Raw genomic sequence first — 23,263 nt, 5'->3', positions numbered from 1 at the left:
CGAACTAAAATCAAACATTTTAAATTAAAAGTCTTAGAATTTAATAAGTTCAAAATTCAATAATTTTAGATTTAAATATGTTTGATTTTAAATTCAGCTTGTTTAACTTTGTACAGTTTTTTATTAATGAAAGCTTTAAATGTAGATCTCTTTTAAATTGAAAACATTTATTTATTAAATAAAAATTATTAGATAACTAAGCTTAGGAGTGGAAAATATCAAACTGAAAGCTTTCACGATTGAATAACATGTATGAAAAAAGTATAAAGATTGTTTAGTTGAAAATTGAAATCGCTAGAAATTGTGCAATTGAAAAGGAAAGACTTAATAGTTGCCTGATTTTTCATTAAAAATGTACAAAATTGAAAAGTTTCAGATTAACTCTTCAAAATTAGATAATTTCAAATTGAAGAAACTTAAATTTTAACAATTTCGAACTATAAATAAGTGCTAAATCAAACAATTCATAATTCAACCATTTTTGAATATATATCACAAAATTCAAAAATTTGTAACTGACGATTTGAAAAGTCAAACTATTTAAAAATGAAAAATATTTAAATGAAAACGGCTTCAAGGATGAAAAAATTGAAAAAATATTTATTTCTGTAGCTATCAGGGTATTACTTCGAATTACAAGTGGATTGCGTAGGATTACTAGGATTATTCCGCATTACTTCAGATAACAAATGGATTACTGCAAATTATAAGCGGAATATCTGAAACTACAAGTTGCTTATGTATGATTAGGCCAGATTAATTCAATTATCCCGAATAAAAAGTGGATTTAGAATGGATTACAAGTGGATTACACTGAATTATTCCAATACTCTAGTTTACTATGGATTGCTTCGCACTACAAGTAGATTACCAAGGTTTGCCAGTGAATTATTTAGGAATACCAGTGGATTATTTCGGATTACAAGCTGCATACTTAGGATTACAAGTAAATTAGTATGATTTAGTTCAGAATCCAAGCAGACCGCGTATTTCAAGGGGATAACCTAGGATGACTTGGATTATTACACATTACCTCAGATTACAAATGCATTACTGCAAATTATAAGAGGATTATGTAGAATGACATGTGGTTTAACTATATTTACGCCGAATTAATGAACTTACTCTGAAATCAGAGTGGATTAAGCGGATTAAACTTCGATTCTACTGGACTACTCGGATCAGTCTAGTTTATTCCGGATAGCTTCGAATTACAAGTAGATTTTCTAGGATTGCCAGTGGATTACAATGGATTATAAACGGAATACTTGGGATTACAATTTAATTACTCTGATTTAATCCTGAATCCAAGCAGACAACCGCATATTACAAGTGGATTATTTAGGATCAAAAGTTAACTACCTAAAAATACGAGACGATTCCGTAGGATTAATCAGATTGACGCGGATTACTGCGGATTTGAAATAGATTACTCTGAATGACAAGTGGATTACCTAGAATTACAAGTAGATAATCTAGGGTCAACCCTAATTAATAGAATTATTCCGAATTGAAAGCGGATGGCCGAGAAATTCAAGTGGATTACACTTGACTACTGGTATTACCCGGAATACTTGTATTGCTTCAGATTACTTCACATTCCAAAAGGATTCCTACAGATTTCAAGAAGATTACCTAGAATTACCAGTGGATTATCTAGTATTACAGGAGAAACACCTAGGATTCCTCCTGAGTCTAGGTGGAGTACCACGTATTAGAAATGGATTACAACGGGTTACACGTGGATTACCTAGATTAAAAAATGGATTCACTACGGTATAAGTATATTTAACCAGGATTACTTGAATGGCATCAGATAACTTCAGATTACAAATAGATTACAATGAATTACTAGATTACTTGGCTTCCTACGGATAATTTCAAATTACCAAGGGTTTCAAGTGGATCACTGCTAATTACAAATGAATTAGGTAGGATTATAGGTTTTACATCTGGTTTACTATATAATACAGGTGAATTATCCAGGATTACAAGTGGTTCACAGTGGATTACACTGGATTGCTTCATGACTCGCATTACTCTGGATTACGAGTTCGAAAACCCAAGATTCTCAAAAATGATTTCTATATTTCTTAAAATTATTAAAAGCAGAATGTAATTATATTTACTTAATTTAATAATTCTTCCTTAGAATATTTTTCCCCTTCCCTTAAAAGTCCCTAATTTTTCTGGAATGGAAATCATAAAATATGGCTATAATTAAAAAAAAAATTGTTATGGAAAAACCTGAAAAAACTCGTAAATCTAAATTTTGAAGCACCTGCACGCGACTCTTTCATTTTCGTGAATTTCATAAATTCTTAATTTCAATAACTGCGACAGTAAATGCAATATTAAATTATTATAATTATTATTTTAAAGTAACAAATTCAGAAAAACGATCAATCCTTTAAAATCCTGTGATTTGCTCTGAAAATATTTTAAATCCCTAACATTTTCCAAAGCATGTGAAATTTTTGTTGGATCCGTTGAATTCCACTCTTAAGATCCCTTTAAAACTATTGAGCTCCATGGAAATTCTTCAAAATCCTTTAAAACCTATGAAAATACTTGAAATCACTTAAAATCTTCAAAATCCCATAAAAACTCTTAATAATCCTTTAAATGCCGTGAAAATCCCTAAACATCCTACAAATCAGTTAAAATCCTGGAAATACCATGAATTATTTAGAAATCTTTAAAAACACTTTAAAATTGTTTGAAATTTATTTGATCCCTGGGAATATTTACGAATCTCTTAAAATCCCTATTGAAATCCACTAAAATCATTTAAAAGACATTAAAACCTCTAAAGTCCTCTAAATTACTTCGAAATCCTTCATATTTCATAAAAATACTTCGGTGTCGCATAAAATCCTTTGATATTTATTGGATTATTTTTAAATTTCTTAAAATTCCTAAAAACCCTTTAGAAAGATCGAAAATCCTTGAAATCTTTAAAATCCCGTAATTACCCTTTCCTTTGAAAGCTGTAGAAATTCCTTAAAACCCATTAAAATCTTTCAAGGGTGATCTTGAAATCTCTTAAAAATCCTTTATGATATTCAGAAATTAACTTTCCAAAATCCTTTTAAATCCGAATCTTTTGAAATTCCTCAAGTTCCTAGAAATCTGATTAAACTCCCTGAAGTTCCCGAAAATCTTGTAAAATCCTTTGAAAATTAAAATTACCTCTGATATTGTACTAGGTAATTTCTTCAAATCCTTAAAATCTTTTTTAACCATTTGGAATCTATAGAACCTCCCGTAGCCCTTTCAAATAGTTTTAAAGATCCTAAAACTTTTTTAATCCCTTTCAATCTTTTGAAATACCCTGAAATCTTGTTTCCGGTGTGAATTGATTGGTATATCGAGCAAAAAATATTACACCTTACGGAACAAAAGGGAGAGGGGAATACAAAACAAAACAATTAAAAGTTATTATGAAAATCTTGCATAAATTATTTAAGAACACTTTTTAGAGAAGAGCTTTTGATCGAAGGACTCTACATAATTTCAGCACTCTAGTAATTTTTAATTGCATCCTCCGCTGAGAAATCTTGTCAAAGGAAATTGCATTTAAACTTCTCTGGAGGAAATAATCAAGAGTCTGCTCCCATGGTATTAAAAAGAAACGCATCATTTTACTGTATTAAAGAGAAAAATAAAACACAACATCCGAGAAAATTTCAAGAGACTTAATTAAAGAGCTCGATCCGCTACTTCGTTCCTTATTTGACCCAATTTTATTTTATTTTTTCCGATAGAGAAAGATTAAATTTGAGAGAATAAATTAAATATATGAAAGAGAAAGCAAATTTAATTTCAATTAACACCTTCTGTGGCTTAATTCGCTGTTATTAATTCCGAGAAATTGAAACTATGAAAGTGAATGAAGAAAATAACTAATTTTATTTAAATTAAATTTGTGCACGTTTTGTATACAGTTAAACTTTTTTTTTCGTAATAATACAGATTCTCATGCTAATTATTTACTCGTAAATTAAATAAATGATAATTAGCATGTTATTAATTCACAATTTGATTAATCATAGATCCTTTCAAGTAGGAAATTTCTCTTTTTGGGAGAAAATGATTCCCTATTTTCTCCAGATTTTGATAGAGATATTTAAAAATCGTTATGGAAGGTTTTATGTCATCCCTGTCAGTTCCGCGTAGATTAAACATAGTTTTAGAGTTCCTGACAATGTTTAAGCAGAGTTCCTGCTTATATTACCAAAAACCCGTTTTTCGAAAAAAGTAACTAGCCCCCTACTTTAAATAAATTTAACTTGTTCTTGCATGATTCCAAAAGTTCTATTTAGAGTTCTGGACCCACTGACAGGAATTCTACAAAAAAAGTCCCATAACACTTTTCAATCAAGTAAAAATCAGAAGAACTATGATTCTTTAAAGAAAAACCAAAATTTGGGAATTCCAAAATGTTGAGAGTTCTGAGAGTTCTGATCGAAGTTCTGGACTTCTTAAGGAGAGTTCTACAAAAAAGTGCTATAACGCTTTCTGGTAGGGTTCTCATGAAGAAGTCCAGAACACTGATCAGAACTCTTAGAAATCTCAACATTTTGGAATTCCAAATTTCTGGTTTTTACTAAAAGTGCCGCACTTCTTCGAATGTTGACTTGATCGAAAAGTGCTGTATCACTTTTTTGTAGAGCTCTGATTAAGAAGTCCACATCTCCGTTGTGAGACTTTTTCGTAGACCTCATATTGAGTGTTCCAGTACTCTGATCAGAACTCTTGGAACTCAAAGTTTTGAATTCCAAAATTTTGGTTTTTCTTAAAAGAGCCATAGTACTTCTAATTTTGACTTGATCGAAAAATGTTTTAGGACTTTTTTGTAGAATTCTTGTTGGTGGGTCTATAACGAACTATAAAGAACTTTTGGATAATTCAAACGAATTTGTCAAAAATTGTTTGTTCAAAAATTTGTCAAAAGTGGGCAGCTAGCTACTTTTTGTTTATAAAAGGTTTTTAGGTGATATTAGCCGGAAATATTTTTAAGAATTATCAGGAACTTGAGAACTATGTTTAATCTACCCGGAACTCCCAAAAAGTTCACTTTTGCAAAAGTGGGGTGAAGTGTGAAGTTAGCCCCGGTTTTCGAAAAATCGGCTTACAATGCTTTAGTTGTCAGAACTATCGCTAAAACATATAAAGAACTCCGGGACTATTGAAGATGTGTACTCAGAACTCTAAAAAAAAATTTAATTTTTAATATCGGGGGTACAACTTCACAGGGATTTTTACGTCGAATATTTGAATTTCTATTTTTTTTTAAGTTTCATTTCTACAATTTTAACAGTCCAATCTGGTACAGTTGCGATTTTATGAGAAAGTTGTGATTAATATGTCAAATTTATCCCTAAATTTTTTTATATTATGAAATTGTCAGGAAATATAAATTACCTTGTTGACAAAAAATTTTGTTTTACAAAAATAGTTTTAAAAAATGAAAAAAGACATACATTTTTTAAATGAAAGTCTTTAGTTCCCTAATTGTTATACTAATATCGTCAATCACATGCGTCAAATTTTTCGATTTCAAGAAAAAAAATTATTGTTAATCAAATTTCGAATAACTATTAATTTCTTAAGTTTATATGATTATTTGTTTTTAAGGTTATATACATATAATCTTCCTAAGATTCTTCAGGAAATCTAAAAACATTTATGACCATTTCAGATATCTCAAATCAAAATTACAACAAAAAATTTACTTTTTAACTAAATAGTTGAATTTTTAAACAAAAAGATGAATTCTAAACGGAAAATTGATATTGAAACCGCAATATTCAACTAAAACGATGAATTTTCAATAAAAAAGATTTTTCAATCCCGAAAAAAAACGAATAAAATTATAATTTGAGTAGAAAAATATATTTTAATGCAAAATGTAAATTTCGAATCAAATTATAGGAAAAATTCAAGTCAGTTCAAAAATATTTAGGGCTTGTAGAAGTTTGGAAGGAATTTAAAAATATTATATCAACTTCCGGAAATGCTTCAAGGTTTTAAAATATTCTGAATCTCTAAAATTTTTAAAGAGCATAAATGTCTTTTAACTGAATCAAATTATTTCTTAAATTTTCAAAAAATTTCAATATTAAAAAAATTGACTAAGGCATGAAAAATCATTCCAGGCATTTTTTTATCATCTTGAATAAAAATTTGAATAAAATTTGAATACAAATTTGAATAAAAATTTGAAAGAATTTGAATTCCTTTAAAAAATTAAATTTCGAAATCATTAAAAATCTATATATTGATTTAAATTTTTGGAAATGTTCGCAAACTTTAAACTATTTTTAAAATTATTCCAAAACTTCAAAATTATCTTTTAAACTGATCCGAATTTTCCCTAAATTGTTTGAAAACCTTTCTGATCTTTTTTTGACTGTTTTGGTAATATTTTAAAACCTTTTTAAGTAATATTTATAATTTATTTTTAAAAATAAAATATAATTTAGAATTTTTCCTGGATTCTTAAGAAAGTTGGTTGATTCTCTTGGAACAACCTTTCCACATTTTTTGTTCGGAATCTTAAAACATCTACGTTTGAAATTTGCTGACATTTATTAGGAATAAGATTATTTTTGAATCTTTTTAAAACTTCTAAATACTTCTACAACTTACTCCAATTTTTTTTTTAAATTTTGTAATCCTTGAAAATTAAAAAAGTATGCTTAACAATCTTCTACATTCTTTTTTAATTTTCCAGGAAGTCATATGAGATGTTTAAAAAATTGTTTTTGATATTCTCTTAAAATTAGTTTCTCAAAATGAAAAATGATAAGAAATTTTCTCAGGAATTTCTAGAACAATTTTTTATTCTCTTAAAACTTTCCATGAAAGTTTAAAAAGCTTCTTTATTTTGAAATTTCGAGTAAGTAATATTAAGTAATATTTCCTGAAAGTTTCATCATTTAAACAGATTTTTAGAGATGAATTTGACTTTTTAATCCCAAATTTGTCTGAAAGTCATAATTTTAAGGATATTAATATCCACCTTGATATTATTTTCATAACGAACAAAACTTAGGGTTACATGGCACCATGATAAAAATCATTCTGTATTTCACAAGATGGGATAGTTAAAATTTTAGAAATGAAAATTTAAAAACTTTGAAAAGTCGAATTTTTGGCACAAAAACTTGCACAGTGATTTTTTAATAGTATTTTTTAATCAAGAAATTAGGCGATAACTTTTTCTTTTATTTCGGGAAAAAATTTGAATTTCTGCTTCGTTAAAAAAACTCAATTTTGTATTCAAACCTCTATAACTTTTTACTTAATTGAGATATTTATCGTTTTACTTTTCTTCTAATAGCGTTTATTGGCTTCATTTGAAATCCCGCCAGGAAATTTAAAAAAGGTTTAAAATTAACAAAATGTTAGGGATCGTCCATATATTACGTAATAATTTTTTCTTTTGTTTATATCGCTGTGTCCTTTTCAACTTGATAAAAATATTATTTTCGTCTTTATTCAAACAACAGAAAAACGTCTTACGTAATATATGGACAAACCCTTATTTCTACTTTCAGAACGAAGATATTTTATTAGTTTTATGTGGGACGAAAAAATGGTCTCGGCCTTAAAAATGGTAAAGCCCGCATAAATCTGATACAAAATATTCCTTATATGAGTAGAAATTGTGAGAAACTATGGGAAAAAAGTTGAAAGATTGGGTTTCCCAGAACATCTTTCTTATTTTTTATTCAAAATTTTGAAAAAAAGAATATTTTCTGGAAAATCCACCTTTTTTATTTGTTCCAATATTTTTAAGAAGTTTCTGCTAATAGAAGAGAGTATCCTATCAGCCTTATGCAGACTAAACTATTATTCAGGTCGGAAAGTTGTTTTTTTCTACGAATGTTATCTTTTAATTTTTCTTGTAAGCGATGTAATATAATATAAAAGAGCAAGAAGTATATTTTACAGAGCTTTTTTATGCATAAGAACTTTTATTTTTAAATGTGTACGTATCTGTCGTTGTTTGCAAGAAAAATTCCCTGTATAAAGTTCAGAAGATGTCTTCCCTATGAAAGTAGAAAAAAAATGGCAAAAAATATAAGCGTGGTTTTTTTGAGAACGATGACTTGAATTTTTTCAGAAAAAATGCCATTTTGTTAAATTTGAACCATTTTTAAGTTTCCCCACTGATTTCAAAAGAAGCCCATATACAATACTAGAATCAGAAAGAAAATTATAAATATCTCAATTCAAATAAAAAAATATAGAGGTTGATAGAAAAATCTTTGGTTTTTTAAGAAAACAAACATAACATTGAAATACGCATAACTTCGCAGACATTTTTGTTGCAAAATACTAAAACACGTACCACCTAATACTCTCTAAAAGACAAGTTTCTACTTAACCAAATTGACAGTTTTAATGTTTATCTCGCAAAATTCCATTCTTTTTTCTTCTCAAGTTATAAAATGCTGAGTATAAAAATCCATCTGTTGTGGAATTTTTTTTTTTTATCAGAACACCACAAGATTAATAAAAGAGCCCCAGCTGTTTGTAATATTATCAAATACCTAGGAAGATAAAAAAAGAAAGAACAGAGTTGGAAAAACAAAGAAGGTGCTTAACACGCAATATCCGCGCGAAATACGCAATAAAAGTCATTTTTATGTGATTAGGCTTGTTACTAATGGAAAATAGGTCAAACATTTCATCCATGGATGCACACGGATTAAAACTTAGATTAAATTTATGTTAATTGAGATAAGGGGATCGTAAGTTAGGGATCGTCCATATATTACGTAACGCTTTTAGGGAGAAGGGAAGGTTCGAGGAATGTTACATAAAATTTTTGTTTAAATGTAATCATTTTTTTTCAATTTAAATAATATAATAGGGCAGGTACAGGTGGAAAAATCATGTTTTGAAATCAGTTTTTGAGGAAGAAGTAACAATTGATGTATCCTATCAGGATAATCCATCATTTAAAAAATTATCACTTTTAGCTACTACAGAGGGATTAAACGTATTTAAAGTTTCAAAAATTAAAAGAGTTTTCTATTGTCTCAAAAATTCCTTCAAATTTTTGCAAGCCCTGTTTTCGATTAAAATTAATAATATAAAATAATACTTGAGAAAAAAATTTCTGTATCAAGTTACATTTTTAAAATATCAACATAATTGCTTTTTTGTATTCGGTTAATTGTTTTTTATTTACAATTTCCTTAAAACTATTGTACACAAAATGAATTCCGTTTGAAAAAAGAAAACACAATTATTTTTTAAGATAATTTTTTTTCAACTTAGTTTTGGAAAGGTTGAAAGAAAATTTAAAAAAATGTCTTCAAATTCCTCGGAAAGTTTAAAATGATTTTTATTTTTAAAACTTTGTTTTAAGATAATATTTAAAAAGATTTTAAAACACTTGAAACGATTTTAAAGCTTTTAAGGACTTTTTAAAATTTTTTTATATTGAAAAGAATTCTGTGAGATTCTTGGAACATTTTTTAATGATTTTTTACTTTGAAAAATTAATTTAAAGGCACTATTTGAAAAGATTAAAAAAAAGGTAACCCAATTTTTCTAAATTGTGCACACATTTCCGCAGATTTCGAACAAAGGCATTTAAATATGTTTAACGATTTTTAAAGGTTATAAGAGGATACACATTTCAAAAGATTTTCGAAGTTATTGAAAAAGAATTTCCACAATGTACAACAGATTGTATATTTTTTAAGATTTCAAGATTGAAGTTAGGAACATTAAGTTTAAATAAACTTAAACACAAACTGATAATAATTTCTTAAAACCGAGCCTACAACATAATTCAGGATCGAATATGGCGTAATGTGAAATTAAGAAATTAATTTTTTCTTTAAATTACAGTACGCTCTGTGAACAAAATATTTTTAAATTCAACTGTTTTCAATGTATATTTTAAATAAAAACTTGAACAAAATGATAGTTTAAATTATTCTATTGTATTGCATACCTTGAATCGAATGGGTGATTCCCAAATTATTAACTTTCGAGTAATATTCCGATGGTTAGGAGAGAATACGGCTACACCGATTCGAAAATATTTTTGTTTGAAAACGTATTAGGTATGGTTCGGTCGAGAATATAGTTGGCTAAAAAATGTTACTAATGATTTTGATTTACGTTGCTTTTTTAATCAATTATTATTAAAAAGGAGTCTCTTAGTTGACACTTGACTACAATCTATGAAGAAAGAAAAAATGTCAATTTTGTATATTGGTATCCGGAAAACATTTAAAATAATCAGAAAATCAAAATGTAACAATACATTCATGTTCAGCAACTTTTTTACGTGAAATGAATATACCTTAATCATAATGGACGATGATATACGAAAGCAAAACCCAATTTTCCAAAAGCGTCGGAAAAAACTATTGACATCCGAAAACACTTTTTACGTCGTAAAATACGCCATGTCATACAGAATGCTACGAAAGTCTATCTATAAACTCAGGACCACGGGGCCACTTTTATTAAAAAATTCAAGTTGACACGGTTTATCATTTTTAAAGCAAGTACCCGTTTGGCTCCACTCACCTCTACTTTAAAGGTTAAACATATTTTTGAAACTTGTCATTTCGCAAGTTAAAGTTAAGTTATGAATATAAAATATGCTCTACGAAGTTGCCATTTTTTCAATTAAAACAAACCAAAAAAGAACATGGCGTAATATAATTTCAAATTTTAATTAACTTCACTATTTTAATTAACAATTTCAATAGCTTAGAGAATAAATTTCGGGGGGAAATTGATTTAATAGCAAAGTTTAACACTTACTGAGCAATAAAATAATAATTTTAAAAATGTTCAAAAAGTGGACATGGCGTAGTATAACTCTAGGTCTAGGGCGACGACTTATTATTATTATTATTATTATTAAAAAAAAATTCTGTGGCGAAATGTTGTCACAGGCTTATACTGCCCAATATGTCGAAGGCATTTTTGGTTAGAGTTGGTTCTTATTTGATCATTTTGCACTGGGCTGTCCCGGTATATATCATCAGTCACGGACGCATTTTTATAATGCAATCAAGTGATCTGATGAGAGCAGTCTGCCCAGACATATTGGACAAAGCCTGGTTTTTACCCCATCATTGACGGACTGGGTTGCAGTCAAGTACACGATGAGGGGACCTACAGCTTAAGGTGGGTTCCGAACCCCCAGAACCTCGGTAAAGATACATTGAAAAATTTCTAGAGGTACCGGCTCAGGGATCGAAAACCCCGGACCTCTGAGGTGAAGTCCGAGTGTCTAACCAACTGAGCCACCGAGGCTCCTCCTTATTATTATTATTTTATTAAAATTAAAATTATTATTATTATTATTATTATTAATGCATACACAATAGTTGAAAAATAAGAACCATGCGTTAGGCGTTAGAGAAAGAGATGCAGAAAATTAGAAATAGAAAGAGCAACAAAAAAATTCAGAAGAAGCAAGACATATTTGGCAGTACAGTCCTGGCAGTACACCACTTACAGGGATGGAGGCGGGCTTGTTGACCACGACGACGTCCTCGTCCATGTGTATCACCGTGATCGGCTCCGAGGTGACAGGCACCTCGTGTCTGTAACACACCAATCGTAACCAGCTTAAGTGGCTTTGTTCCATAAGGCTTACATTCATTGTACCTTAAACACACTCACACACAAAATTCCATATATTCAATTTATTTTTGTTGTAAAAGTGTAGGTGCATTAGGGGAAGTGAGGGTACATGAGGAGAAGTGATGAATAATGGAAAACGGGAAAGTAGGGTAAGTGAGGGGAAATGAGAGAAAGGAAAGTAGGGGAAGTAATGGAAAATGAGGGCATGGGGATTAGGGGAAGTGAGAAGAGAATAAGTATTTGAAGTAGGGAAAATGAGAAGTAGTAGTAGTAGAAGCGAAAGTAGAGGAAGTTAGGAAAAATCAGAAGAGAGCAATGAGAGAAAATGAGGGAAAGGACAGTAGGAGAAGTTATTAGAAATGAGTGAAAATGAGAAGAGGGGAAGTAAGGGAAATGAGATTGAGTAGAAGAAGTGGATGGAGGGGAAGTAGAAAGGAGAGTAAGTGATGGAAAGTAAGGGAAGTGAATAAAAATGAGAGGTAGCAAAGGACGATGAGTGTTAGCTAGGAAAATGATTAGTGGAGGAAGAAGTTGTGGAAGGAGGTGAGGGGTAAGTGCGAGGAGGGAAAGTATGGGAGGAAAAGATTTGAACGACTTAATTAACGACATAGTAGGCTACAAAATCTTCTTTGGTAGACGCACCTCGCCTAGTTCGACTAATTTTTTCTATTTTTTCTACATATTTTTTAAAACTCTACACTCACTTACGTATGCACTCAGGTTTACTCAACGATATACGCTTGTGTAGGTAAAAAGGTCAAGGTGAAGGACTTTTCGAAATAAGCAAAAAATTTAAATATTGAAAGATTGGACATGTTGGAATGGTTCATGTTAATGAATAATTAATGCAATAATTGAAAAATTCTATACAATTGCAGTTTCTTCTACCCTGTAGAAAATACATTGTCAAAGATGATAATATACATATATAGAGATTACAAATGTCTAAATCAAATCATTAATTTATTATAACATCTCACGGGACAAGGTAGACTTACTGCAGTAGAGGAAATTGCTTCCGGTACTTTGTTACCACTTGTAGTAAATATTGTTTCTGTCTTTCGTCTTTAGTAAAACCACAATATTCTAGCAATTATTTAAAAGAAGAATTTTGTAAACAGTAATAATTTGTTTAAACGATCAGGTTTCTTAAATTGCATTAATTATTATCTCGCTCTGAGTGAAAAGTGGACAAACTGTTAAATATTTCAGAAAATTCCGCAACTTTCAAGCATTATTCAGAGACAATATTATTGAAAATAATATTAAATTATATAATCAATTATGTTTATCAACATTAGTTAATTATTACCTCACTCTGATTGATAAGTTGAAAATTAGATCAAAAGTTCTGAAAAACGCGACTTTCTTACTCTATTCTAAGAAAAAATTGGTAAAAAAAATCACAAATTATTTAAATAATTCAGGTGAACATATAATTATCAGCAGAAAGTAATATGTAATGCATTAAAAACAATCTGTATGTAAAATACTGCAAAAAATTATAATAAACGCCAAAAACTCGCATAACCTAATTTTTTACTTATGGGGTTTTTGAGACCCTATAAAACATCATCATCAAGAGATGAAAACAACAAGAATTCAAAAAAAAATTAAAGAATTTCATTTCAATAGACAAAATTGAAGAAAGTCCAATCTTAAGCGCTTGAAATGGAAAGGTTTCAAACTTATACACAATTAGATATGCGAAATATTTAAAATAGGTGCTTAAAATATAATTTACTAAATGTAGTCTTAAAAATTGAAATAAATGTATGGCTGAAATTTGAATTCGTGAAAATAATTTTTTTGAATTGGAGAGCTTTTAAAATTGGTTGCTGTAAAATGGAAATGAACCTATCTAATTAGAAAGTTTAAACAATCAAGTAGTATCAAGAAAATGTAGACAATTTAAAACTGGAATGTTGTAAATTGTACAATCGAACAAGAGTAAGATGATATAATTTCAAATTTTGGAAGTGTTCAAGATTCCAAAATCAGAATTTGTTATAATTTCGAAACTGCTCAGAATTTTTTTTCTGTCTTGAGCTCATTTGAAAGTTGACACTTCAACGCTTATACCGTCACATTTTCAGACTTTTCTCATCATTTTTCTCGAGAACTTCGCAAGATGAAGTTGAAGTAAAAAAAGTAGCCAATATCGTAACGCTCCTCAGCCATTCCTATAAAATATATCCCTATTTCTAATCAATGAAATTCTTCAAAATAGGTATAGCTCCGCCGACTCCAATGCCGTACGCAGAAAAAGTTTCAAAAAATAAATTTTTGTTCTCCAAAAATCAGTCATATTTAATCATAACGTATGTATCCGCTTTTAACATTTTCAAAGCATTTCAAACCTTTTAGAGTATTTACTTATATAGCAATATTTTTATGATAAATTGTTTTTTTTTTTGTTTTTTACTTTATTTGATCTTAAAGAAAATTAAAACATTTCATTAGAACTTTTCGAAAGGCATTATACTGAAATTGGAAGAAAAAATTTGGAGATCCTGAGAGAAAATGAGATTTTCATGATTATTGTCAGTGAAGCTAATAAGTGCTGATGAGTGATCGATAAATCGAAATTAATTAAGGAGTGAAACTAGTTGCGTGATAATGGTTCCGAATGAAATCTGTTTGATCCTCATGTGGGACGTGAGAGTCGATTTGGTCTACCACAAAGCCAATATTGTCTAATTGAAGTAATGTATTTCAATAAACCCTAATTGGGCCATTGTAATTGACTAGCCACAATTCAGTAAATATTGATTTTATATGGCAATACTGTTTTTTTATCTGCAATTAATTTCCGAACCTCGTTACTTTCATATATAATTAACAGTATATATTAGATAAACTCAATGGCTTGTGAAATGTGGTGCTTCGATGGGTACATTATTCGCTAATATAATATTGACATTATAGACGTCAAAGTTGATTTAAATCAGTATAATTTTTAAGAAAGAGGTCACTTTTGACAGCAGCAATCTTCGTTTTAATCTGTCAAGACTCTGAAGCTGAAATGTCAGTTTTAATTAAATTAACCTCCTTTAGGATCAACATTGATTTTGAACAAAAGTGAAGAGAAGAGAGGAGTTCATTTCTTGGGTGTTCCAAATTATGTAATCAATTCTGCAAGATTAAATAATTTTAGAATTATTAAGTATCTTATAATAAAATCCATGAATACTTTTTGCACAGAAGAAAAATACAATAGGCTCTGATTTTTAGAGTGATTTCAATATGTTCTTTCGCAATCCCGTCGTTGGCCTTTCGATGCATAAAGTCAGGACTGTAAAACGTTCACTCGACCTCTTGGAGAATGGCCTTTCCCGACAGGTGCCCTAAGAATATAACAAGAGTCCAAAAAAAGTAATAGGAAGATACCACTTTATTTTCAGGCACTCTAAGGTATCCGGGTTGCCATAAAAGCCTAATTTCAAAATTCCCTGACTTTGCCTCACTTACTTTCCCTGGCCATGTTTTCATTCTCCCTAAATCTTATAAATTTTTTAGATGTAAAAGCAACCTTAAACCCGAGCCAACCACAAATTATGTAATACTTAAGTAAAATACATGAATTTGTAACACAAAAGGATAAAAAAAACCATTCACTTTCAACCAAGGAAACAGAATTTTTTAACAAAATAGTTCAGTTTTCAACCAAAACAGTGAATCTTTGATGACAAAATTAATTCTCAACGAAAAATTCAACAGTTAATTTTTCCTCCAGAAAATATTATTGTCTTCAATCAAAAACACTCGTATTAAACTAAAAATACGAATTTTTAACAAATTAGTTTAATTCGAAATTAAAACAGACTAATTTTCAAACCTTATAGAAGGAATTTTCAACCAAAAAAGATATTTCAGTCGCAATAAAAGAAAAATCTCACCCAAAATGTTGAATTTTCAACAAAAAAATATGAATTTCCAACCAAAATAATTTTATTTTAAACAAAAAAAAACAACTAATTCTCAACAAAATAGTTAAATTTTCAACCAAAGACATGAATTTTGAACCAAAAAAATCTATTCTCAACCAGAAGATTAATATTCTAACGAAAAAGAAGAACTTTCAACAAAATACAGGAAGTTCCAACTAAATAGTTGAATTTTTAACTAAAGAAGGTGAATTTTCAACCAAACATGCAATAGCTAAATTTTCAATTGAAAAATAAATAATTTCCAATCAAAGGAATAAACTTTTAAGCACAGTAATGAATCTTCAACTAAAAGAATTAATTTTTAACCCCAAATATGAATTTTCTACGTAAATACCAATTTTTAATCAAGTATATGATTTTTCAACTAAAAAAAGATAAATTCTGAACCAAAAATAGATTTTCAATATAAAAAAACGAGTTTTCATCAAAATAGTTAGATTTTTTACTAACGAAATCAATTTTTAAGTCAAAATAGAATAGTTACATTTTCTGAAAAAAAATTTCAACTAAATAAAATAAATCTTTAACGAAATAGTTCAAATTTCAACCAAACACATGAATTTTGAAACAAGAAGATTAAATTTCAATAAAAAAAGATAGATTTTCCACACACAACAAAGGAATAGTTCAATTTTAACCAAAAAAATAAACAGATGAAATAGTCACCAAGAATAATTTTCTACAAAAAAGACCAAATATAAACAGAAAACGAGATTTTTCAACCAAAAACAGAACAGTTAAATTTTAAGTTTAAAAATAAATTTTCAAACAAAAATATTTTCAACAAAATAATTATATTTTCCAGTTAATAAAGAATTTTTGCAACGAAAAATGGAAGTCCTAACTAATAAGATTACTTTTTTACCAATATAGATGAATTTCCAATAAAATAGTTGAATTTTCACCTCAAACAGGTAAGTTGTGAACTTGAAATAGCATAGTTGATGTTTCAGTAAAAATAAAGCAATTTTGAAACGAATGATATAAATTTTGAAAGAAATACAGTGAAACTCTTCTACAGCGCCGATTTTGGGGCTGAAGACGGGTGTCAACTAACTCCTTATAGCCCACTTCACTTTTGTTTTTTCAAACTCGATTGCTCGTCTGAACGACAATCGTGGCCCCCGCGCCACTCGTTATAGCTACCTGCGGCGAGACATTAATTCTCGGAAGGGCTATAGAAGGGAGGGCTATTGAAGAGTTTCACGGTAGTAAAATTTTAAATCAAAGTCATGCATTTTCAATCAATAAGATTAAATTTCTTTTAGAAATAATCTTCAACCAAAAATATAATAGAATAGTTAAATTGTTCTACTAACTAATAGATCAACTAATTTTCAACAAAAGAAATGAAATTTTAAGTAAAACGATAATTTTTCAACCAAGGAGATTAACATTCTACCAAAAAAGATATATTTTTAAGTAAAATACATCATTCTCAAAATTACAATTCTTTACTGGAATTTCTAGTCTAAAGCAAACATTTTTATTCTTCACTGAAATCCCCAGTCTCAAATCAGAATTAGATTATGTGATAAAATGTATAAAAACAATTTAAATTTGCAATTATGACAATCGAGAGATTCATGATCCTTTTTTTTCTTGAGGTAAACAAAATTAAATTTTCAAACAAGGAAATCAGAATTTTCAACAAAATGTTTAAGTTTTCAATCAAAATGTTGAATCTTCGATAAAAAAAACATATATTTTCAACGAAACGTATAATAGTTGATATTTCCATGAAAAAATATTTTCAGTTAGGTAGATACCCTGAAGATGTTCCTTTGAAAGTTTCATAGATCTAAGAAATAACAAAAAAATTCTTTATCTTTTAATGAAAAAATAAAAAAATTATAAAGTATTTTTTGGCAGATAGTTGCTTTTTGTTAAACGCTCCTTTAGCGATTTAATAGAGATATGCACTCGCTCGACAGTAATTTATTGCTTTTTTGTTTAAATAAAAAAATATAATTTTTTTGAGTCAAAATCGGCGTTTTTATTTAAAAGTTCCTTTCAAAAAGGTTTTCTCTGAGTCATTTCTTATTTAAAAAACAAAATAAATGCGTTAAACTCTTAAATTGCTTATTGTTTTAAAAATTTGAGAATGTATCTGGTGTAACTAGACTTTGAAGTCTGTTTTATTTTCTTCGATAGCGGAAATATAAATTTTGGCGACACATAATCGATACTGAACTGTTGAAGGGAAGACTGGCGTGTGCTAGAGTCATACGTGTATCTCTGTATGAGTGATTTCGCGTACCCATTCGGATAACGACAACTTTAGTCACAACTTATGAGTGATAGTCACGCCTTGATTGTACAAATGAACATGCCATTGCGCTTTCAGTCCATAAACGGAGTAAGGTCATTCTCAAGCCAGTTATACTCAGGTCATGTTTCAATCAAATAATTTTACAGTGCAATTTAAAGAATAGAATACAGAAACCTACTTATAGAATAGTTCTTTCTTAACTACAAGGTGAAAAAGGAATCTTCCAAGGGGCTACTCACTAAGAAATGTTAGTTTATTGCACGGGAAACCTTGAAAAAAATTTGTTAGGAACTCTTGGAAATCTCTCAGCAATCTAGCATTCGTGAAAAATCTTGCTAATCGTTGGCTAACAAGGGGACCTCCTTTAGATCCGCTTTTTTTGTTTCAATCGATACTCTCCTCAATGAAAGGTACATATTAGAGGTCTTCTGAGAAAAATTAAGAAGACGCAATTTTGACTCATTTTCGAGAAAAATGCATTTTAAACATTTCGAACGCATGGTCATCGAGTCTGTATAAAAGAATTTCGAAGTGTCTGTAACTAACAGAATTTTTAGCTAAGAAAGTTAAGAAAATTAAATTTCCACAACAAAAAAAAAACAAAAAAAATTTGTAAAAAAATTCTGGAAAAGTATTTGGATAACCTATATCAGGGCTCGCCACTTCAAGCAGGTGTTGGCTGCCATGACAAGTGCATGGCTGCCAACAATTTTTTCTGTCCTTTTTTTCTTCGTTTTCCAGGAATCGAGCGAAGGGTTACGGTCACGGTAAGTTACGTCTCGTCGTCGTTCACGCCGGGGAGTCTGAACCTTTTTACTCGAATTTCTAATACATTTAATTTCCAATTTCAATTTTATTTTTAATTGAGAAAGTGAATCAAATTTATCTGCAAATTGAAGCTGTCATAAAAGTTTTAAAATGGAGGAAAAATTTGAAAAATTTTTTATGAAAATTCATAAAAAAAAAAGAAAAACGACTGTCGCCAAAATCTTTTTCTTCGTTCTTATCGTTCTCCTTTATTTTGCACCAACCTTGAGTTAAAATTAAAAAATAATTTACCTTAGTTGCTGGAAAGATTTTGTATTGGCTTTATTAAAAAATTGTATTACTTTTAAATGAAGAGCGGATTGAAGCTACTGTGACTTTAGTTCAACTGTTTAATAGAAACTTTCAAACTTCAAAACTTTCATACAAAAAATTTTGAATACAGGCGATTTAAGAGTTTAAACAATTCCAGTAGAAAGGCTATATGTATCAGTGAAATTTCACTCACAATCAGTGAAATTTCACTGATTCATATTTAGAGAGTAGACCATTGAATCATAAATCTATTCAAATTTATGAATTCTTAATTTTTTAAACTCTTCATTAAAAATTCTTTAATTTTGATGATTTAATATCAAATTTTCTTCTTTTTAGAACAGTTAGAATTGAAAACTTGACTTTTGACTTCCGAAATCATCAAAAGTCAACAATTTTAATTTATGAATCTTCAAATTTCAAGAGATTTCATTTGTACTTTTTCGAAATTTAAATTGTCAATCTTTTAAATTAAATTTTTTTATTTTGAGAATTTAGAATTACAAATTAGGTAGGTTTTTAGTTTTATAATTAAAAATTCTATAATTTTCACCATTTTCATTTGAAATTTCTTAAGTTTGGAATTCTTAGAATTGATAACTTTGACTCATCTTTAAAATCATTAAAATATAAGGATTTCAGTTTAAATATCTTCAAGATCGAGCAGGTGTCGATTGTAACTCTTGCAAACTACATATCGTTCAATTGACATTATTTTAAAATTCAAGAGTTCTTGGTTTTGATAATTTGCAATAAAAAATCCTTTAATTTAAGTTACTTACTTTCAAAATTTCTTCTCTTTGGAAATCTTAAAATTGAAAATTGCAATTAATACCACTAAAAACATTCTGTTATGTGTGTTTAAATGTTGATTTCTGTCTTTATTTCTAGTTCTTGCTTGCATAAAATCTTATATTAAAATGCAAGAAGCAAGTTACTGAAACTCAATTGAAATTGAATTTAAATTTAATTAAAGAGGAGGTAGCTATTTTAATATTTATTCAAATGTATGCTTATCTATTATATTTGATAGCACTTTTGATTTAAACATTCATTTCATTTTGATAATTACTTCTAATACTAATTATATTCAATAATAACAATAATAATTATACTTTTTCAATAGTATTACATAAAATTATACTCACTGATTAAATTAAATTAAATAAGAACAAAAATGAATTGAAATTTTTCCCGTGCAATAGGACCAAAATCGTTTACAATAAATGTATATAGAGAAATAAATCTGCTTTGGAATAAAAAATACTTGTCACTGAAATCTATACTTCATATTTTAATTACAAAAATTTATCTTAATCTTAATACGTTTACCTTCTATTCAAATTGAATTTTTATAGTTCAAGTAAAATAGAATTTGAGTTGTAGAATTTGACAATTGTCCATTTAAATTTTTCTTATTCTTATTATTTCATTCAACAAATAATGAAATATGCCACATTTTTATATAAAAATATTTTTATTTACGGTAATTATTATAAAACTGGCAATAAAATATAGTAATTGCTTAATTCTTCCACCTTTCAAGCATTATATTAATTTTTCTTATTAATTTTGTAACTACCTATTAATCACTGAGTATTAATAAATAACATAGTCATATTATAGCTATAGCTTATTTCAATAAATATTTATTAAAGAAATTTGAACAATATCATCTAAACATTTTATCATTAAACATTGTGTCAATTGTGTGCAATATATAAATATTATTCAATAAAACGTTTATATTTATTTTTATATTATTAAAACAAACGCTGATATATTTTCTTTATAATTGTATTTCATTTTTGTAAAGGATAATGTCTTCCAAGCCCGGCGCGGCGGGAGATATAATGACCGTGAAGGGCTAGAAACCAGTCGAACGACAAGATATATTAGGGCCAGTTTGACCTAGTTTTTTGACTGCCACTGGCAGACAATGCAGCCAATGGCTGCCTTTTGGTGAGCCCTGACCTATATAAATTACCTCGAATTACATGGATTTTATTGAATTACATCGATTACCGAATAATTTCGTATTACGTGGTATACTCTGCATGACAAGTGAACTGCTCCGAATTACCTGGAGTACAAGTCCATTACTCTAGACTACTCCAGATACAAGCGGATTAATCTGCGTTAGAAATTTATTGATTAAAATTGGATTATTCTGAATTACGGTTGGATTAGACGGATTACTCGGATTACCCTTGATTATTAGTTTTGATGACCAAGCGTTCCAACGGTTGATTAGTGGTTACGATTCTCCAAATTATCTGGATAACAAATGCATCAATCTGATTTACAAATGGATTACTCCGAGGTAACATCTGGATTATAAGTGTATTGAATTATATTACTCCAGATTACAAGTCAATAACTTCGATTTATACGTGGATTATAATTGTATTGCATTAAGTTACTCCAGATTACAAGTTGATAACTCCAACTTATAAGTGAATTACAAGTACATTACACTGGACTACTCCCGATTACAAGCTGATTACTCGATTCTATACCTGTACTGCCTCGAATTAAATTGATTATAATTAGATTGCTCTGAAATACGAGTGGGTTATTTCGGATTCTTCGGATTACCTCTGATTACCAGTGCGGATGACCGAGCAGTCCAACTAATTACAAGTGGTTACGATTCTCCGAATTATCTCTATAAAAATTGCATGACTCTGGATTACAAGTGCATCACACTTAATTAACTGGATTAGAAGTGCATTGAACTGGATTACCCTGTGTTACAAGTTGACTCCTCTATATCACAAGTTGATTACTTCGAATCATATAAATTACCATTAGATTTCTCTGGATTACAAGTGGATTAATTAATGTCATTGGATTACTTGGATTACCAGATCGGATAACCGAGCGGTTTAGAGGATTACCAGAATTGTTTCCCCTCGCAAGACACCACACATAAACAAAAGGTGAACTCGTTTCTACCCCACATAGAACCCTCCTGCCAAGATCCAATTCTCTTCGGATAGGATAAGCCAGGCACATGGCAGTAAACCAGAGGCTTTTAACGATGAACTGCTGAAGCGAACGATCGATTTTAGTAAAGACATGTGGCGAAGTATTTTGCATGCCGTGTGCGTAAGCCAGTGAGAGACAAGTAGACACGCAAAGTTGGAGAAGGTGAGAATAGGGGGGATGCATAGATTAGCCAAACAGTAAAACGGAAATGTAAAGGAAGGGAAGACTAGAGAGAGAGGAAGGGAAGGCTAGAGGAAGAGGAAGAAAAGAAAGCAAGAAAAATGTAAAAAAGAGCGGAAACATAAGAAACAAGTAAGACAGGAAGAGGGAAAATAGATGAAGAAACAGAAAAAGGATAGGTAAAAAAGAGGAAGAGAAAAAAAGAAACAGATATGGAGAAACACATGATTTTAGGCTCTCAAAGTTTTAGAGCGATTCCTTCTCTTGCGATAAGCTTTAACTTGGTGCACGCATTGCATGGTACAACCCTAGCACAAACTTCCGATACCCCATACGCCACGTTCTGAGGCCATAAATCAAACTGACAACTAACCCTCTGCGAAACTTCCAACCCTCTCAGCTATTTTCTTAATTTCTGTTTGGAGAAACAGATTGCCCAGCCAAATTCCTTATAAGTAAGATTGTAAGGTACTTTAGTCTATACAACAAACCGCACATTGTTTAGGATGGTTACCAAAAAAAACTTTTAAACAGTTACAGTTTGGGAGTTATTCAGAAACTACGTCACACTGGAGGGTTAACAGGTTTTGTAAAGATTTTTGGCGCGGAAAGAAGGGGAGGGGGTGTACGCAGAATTTCATATCGTATATTAAAAATACAATTTTTTGAAATGCTTCAAAGAATGAAAATTAGTGATTTTATTTTAGAAGTAAGCATATCCCTTTCTCAGTTTTAACTTTTTTCTTGTTTTTATGTTTTTCATATTTTGAAAATGCAATTTTTTAATTGTTACACATCTAAAGTTATCCTTATTAATAATAGCACCATTCTAAAGAATTTAATAACAATTTCTAAGCTCAATTTGAAGGAAAATAATAATTTTTTCTTACATCTCTCATATTTTTCTATAGTAAATAACTTTTTCAAATTTAAAATACCAATATCACCAATATCACCAGCAAAATACTTCCCTTTGAAAAATGCACTAAATTAAAAAAAATCGATTGAACTTAAAAAATTCTATCATAACTTTAAGCACTCAGATTTAGATTTTTTTAATTACGAGGGTAGTTCAATAAGTCCTTAGAATGAAGTATAAAAACAATTTTTTTTGGGTAAATTTTTTTTTATTTTTCAACATAATCTCCTTGGA

At 29.3% G+C, this 23,263-nt stretch overlaps 1 protein-coding gene across 2 annotated transcripts in view; it reads right to left on the bottom strand.

Moving 5' to 3' along the window:
- LOC117168051 (RNA pseudouridylate synthase domain-containing protein 2-like) overlaps window positions 1-23,263 on the bottom strand; it is a 485,526-nt gene that overhangs the window by 17,667 nt on the left and 444,596 nt on the right. For both annotated transcript variants that reach the window (XM_033353396.1, XM_033353397.1), the window contains one exon: window positions 11,510-11,597. In XM_033353396.1, coding sequence (XP_033209287.1) covers window positions 11,510-11,597 — 88 coding nt within the window. The remainder of the gene's footprint in view (window positions 1-11,509; window positions 11,598-23,263) is intronic.

The sequence above is a fragment of the Belonocnema kinseyi genome, chromosome 2, assembly GCF_010883055.1.
Source record: "Belonocnema kinseyi isolate 2016_QV_RU_SX_M_011 chromosome 2, B_treatae_v1, whole genome shotgun sequence".
NCBI lineage: Eukaryota > Metazoa > Arthropoda > Insecta > Hymenoptera > Cynipidae > Belonocnema > Belonocnema kinseyi.
Note: the sequence above shows the minus strand (reverse complement) of the source record. Positions and strands in the feature narration are given on the sequence as shown.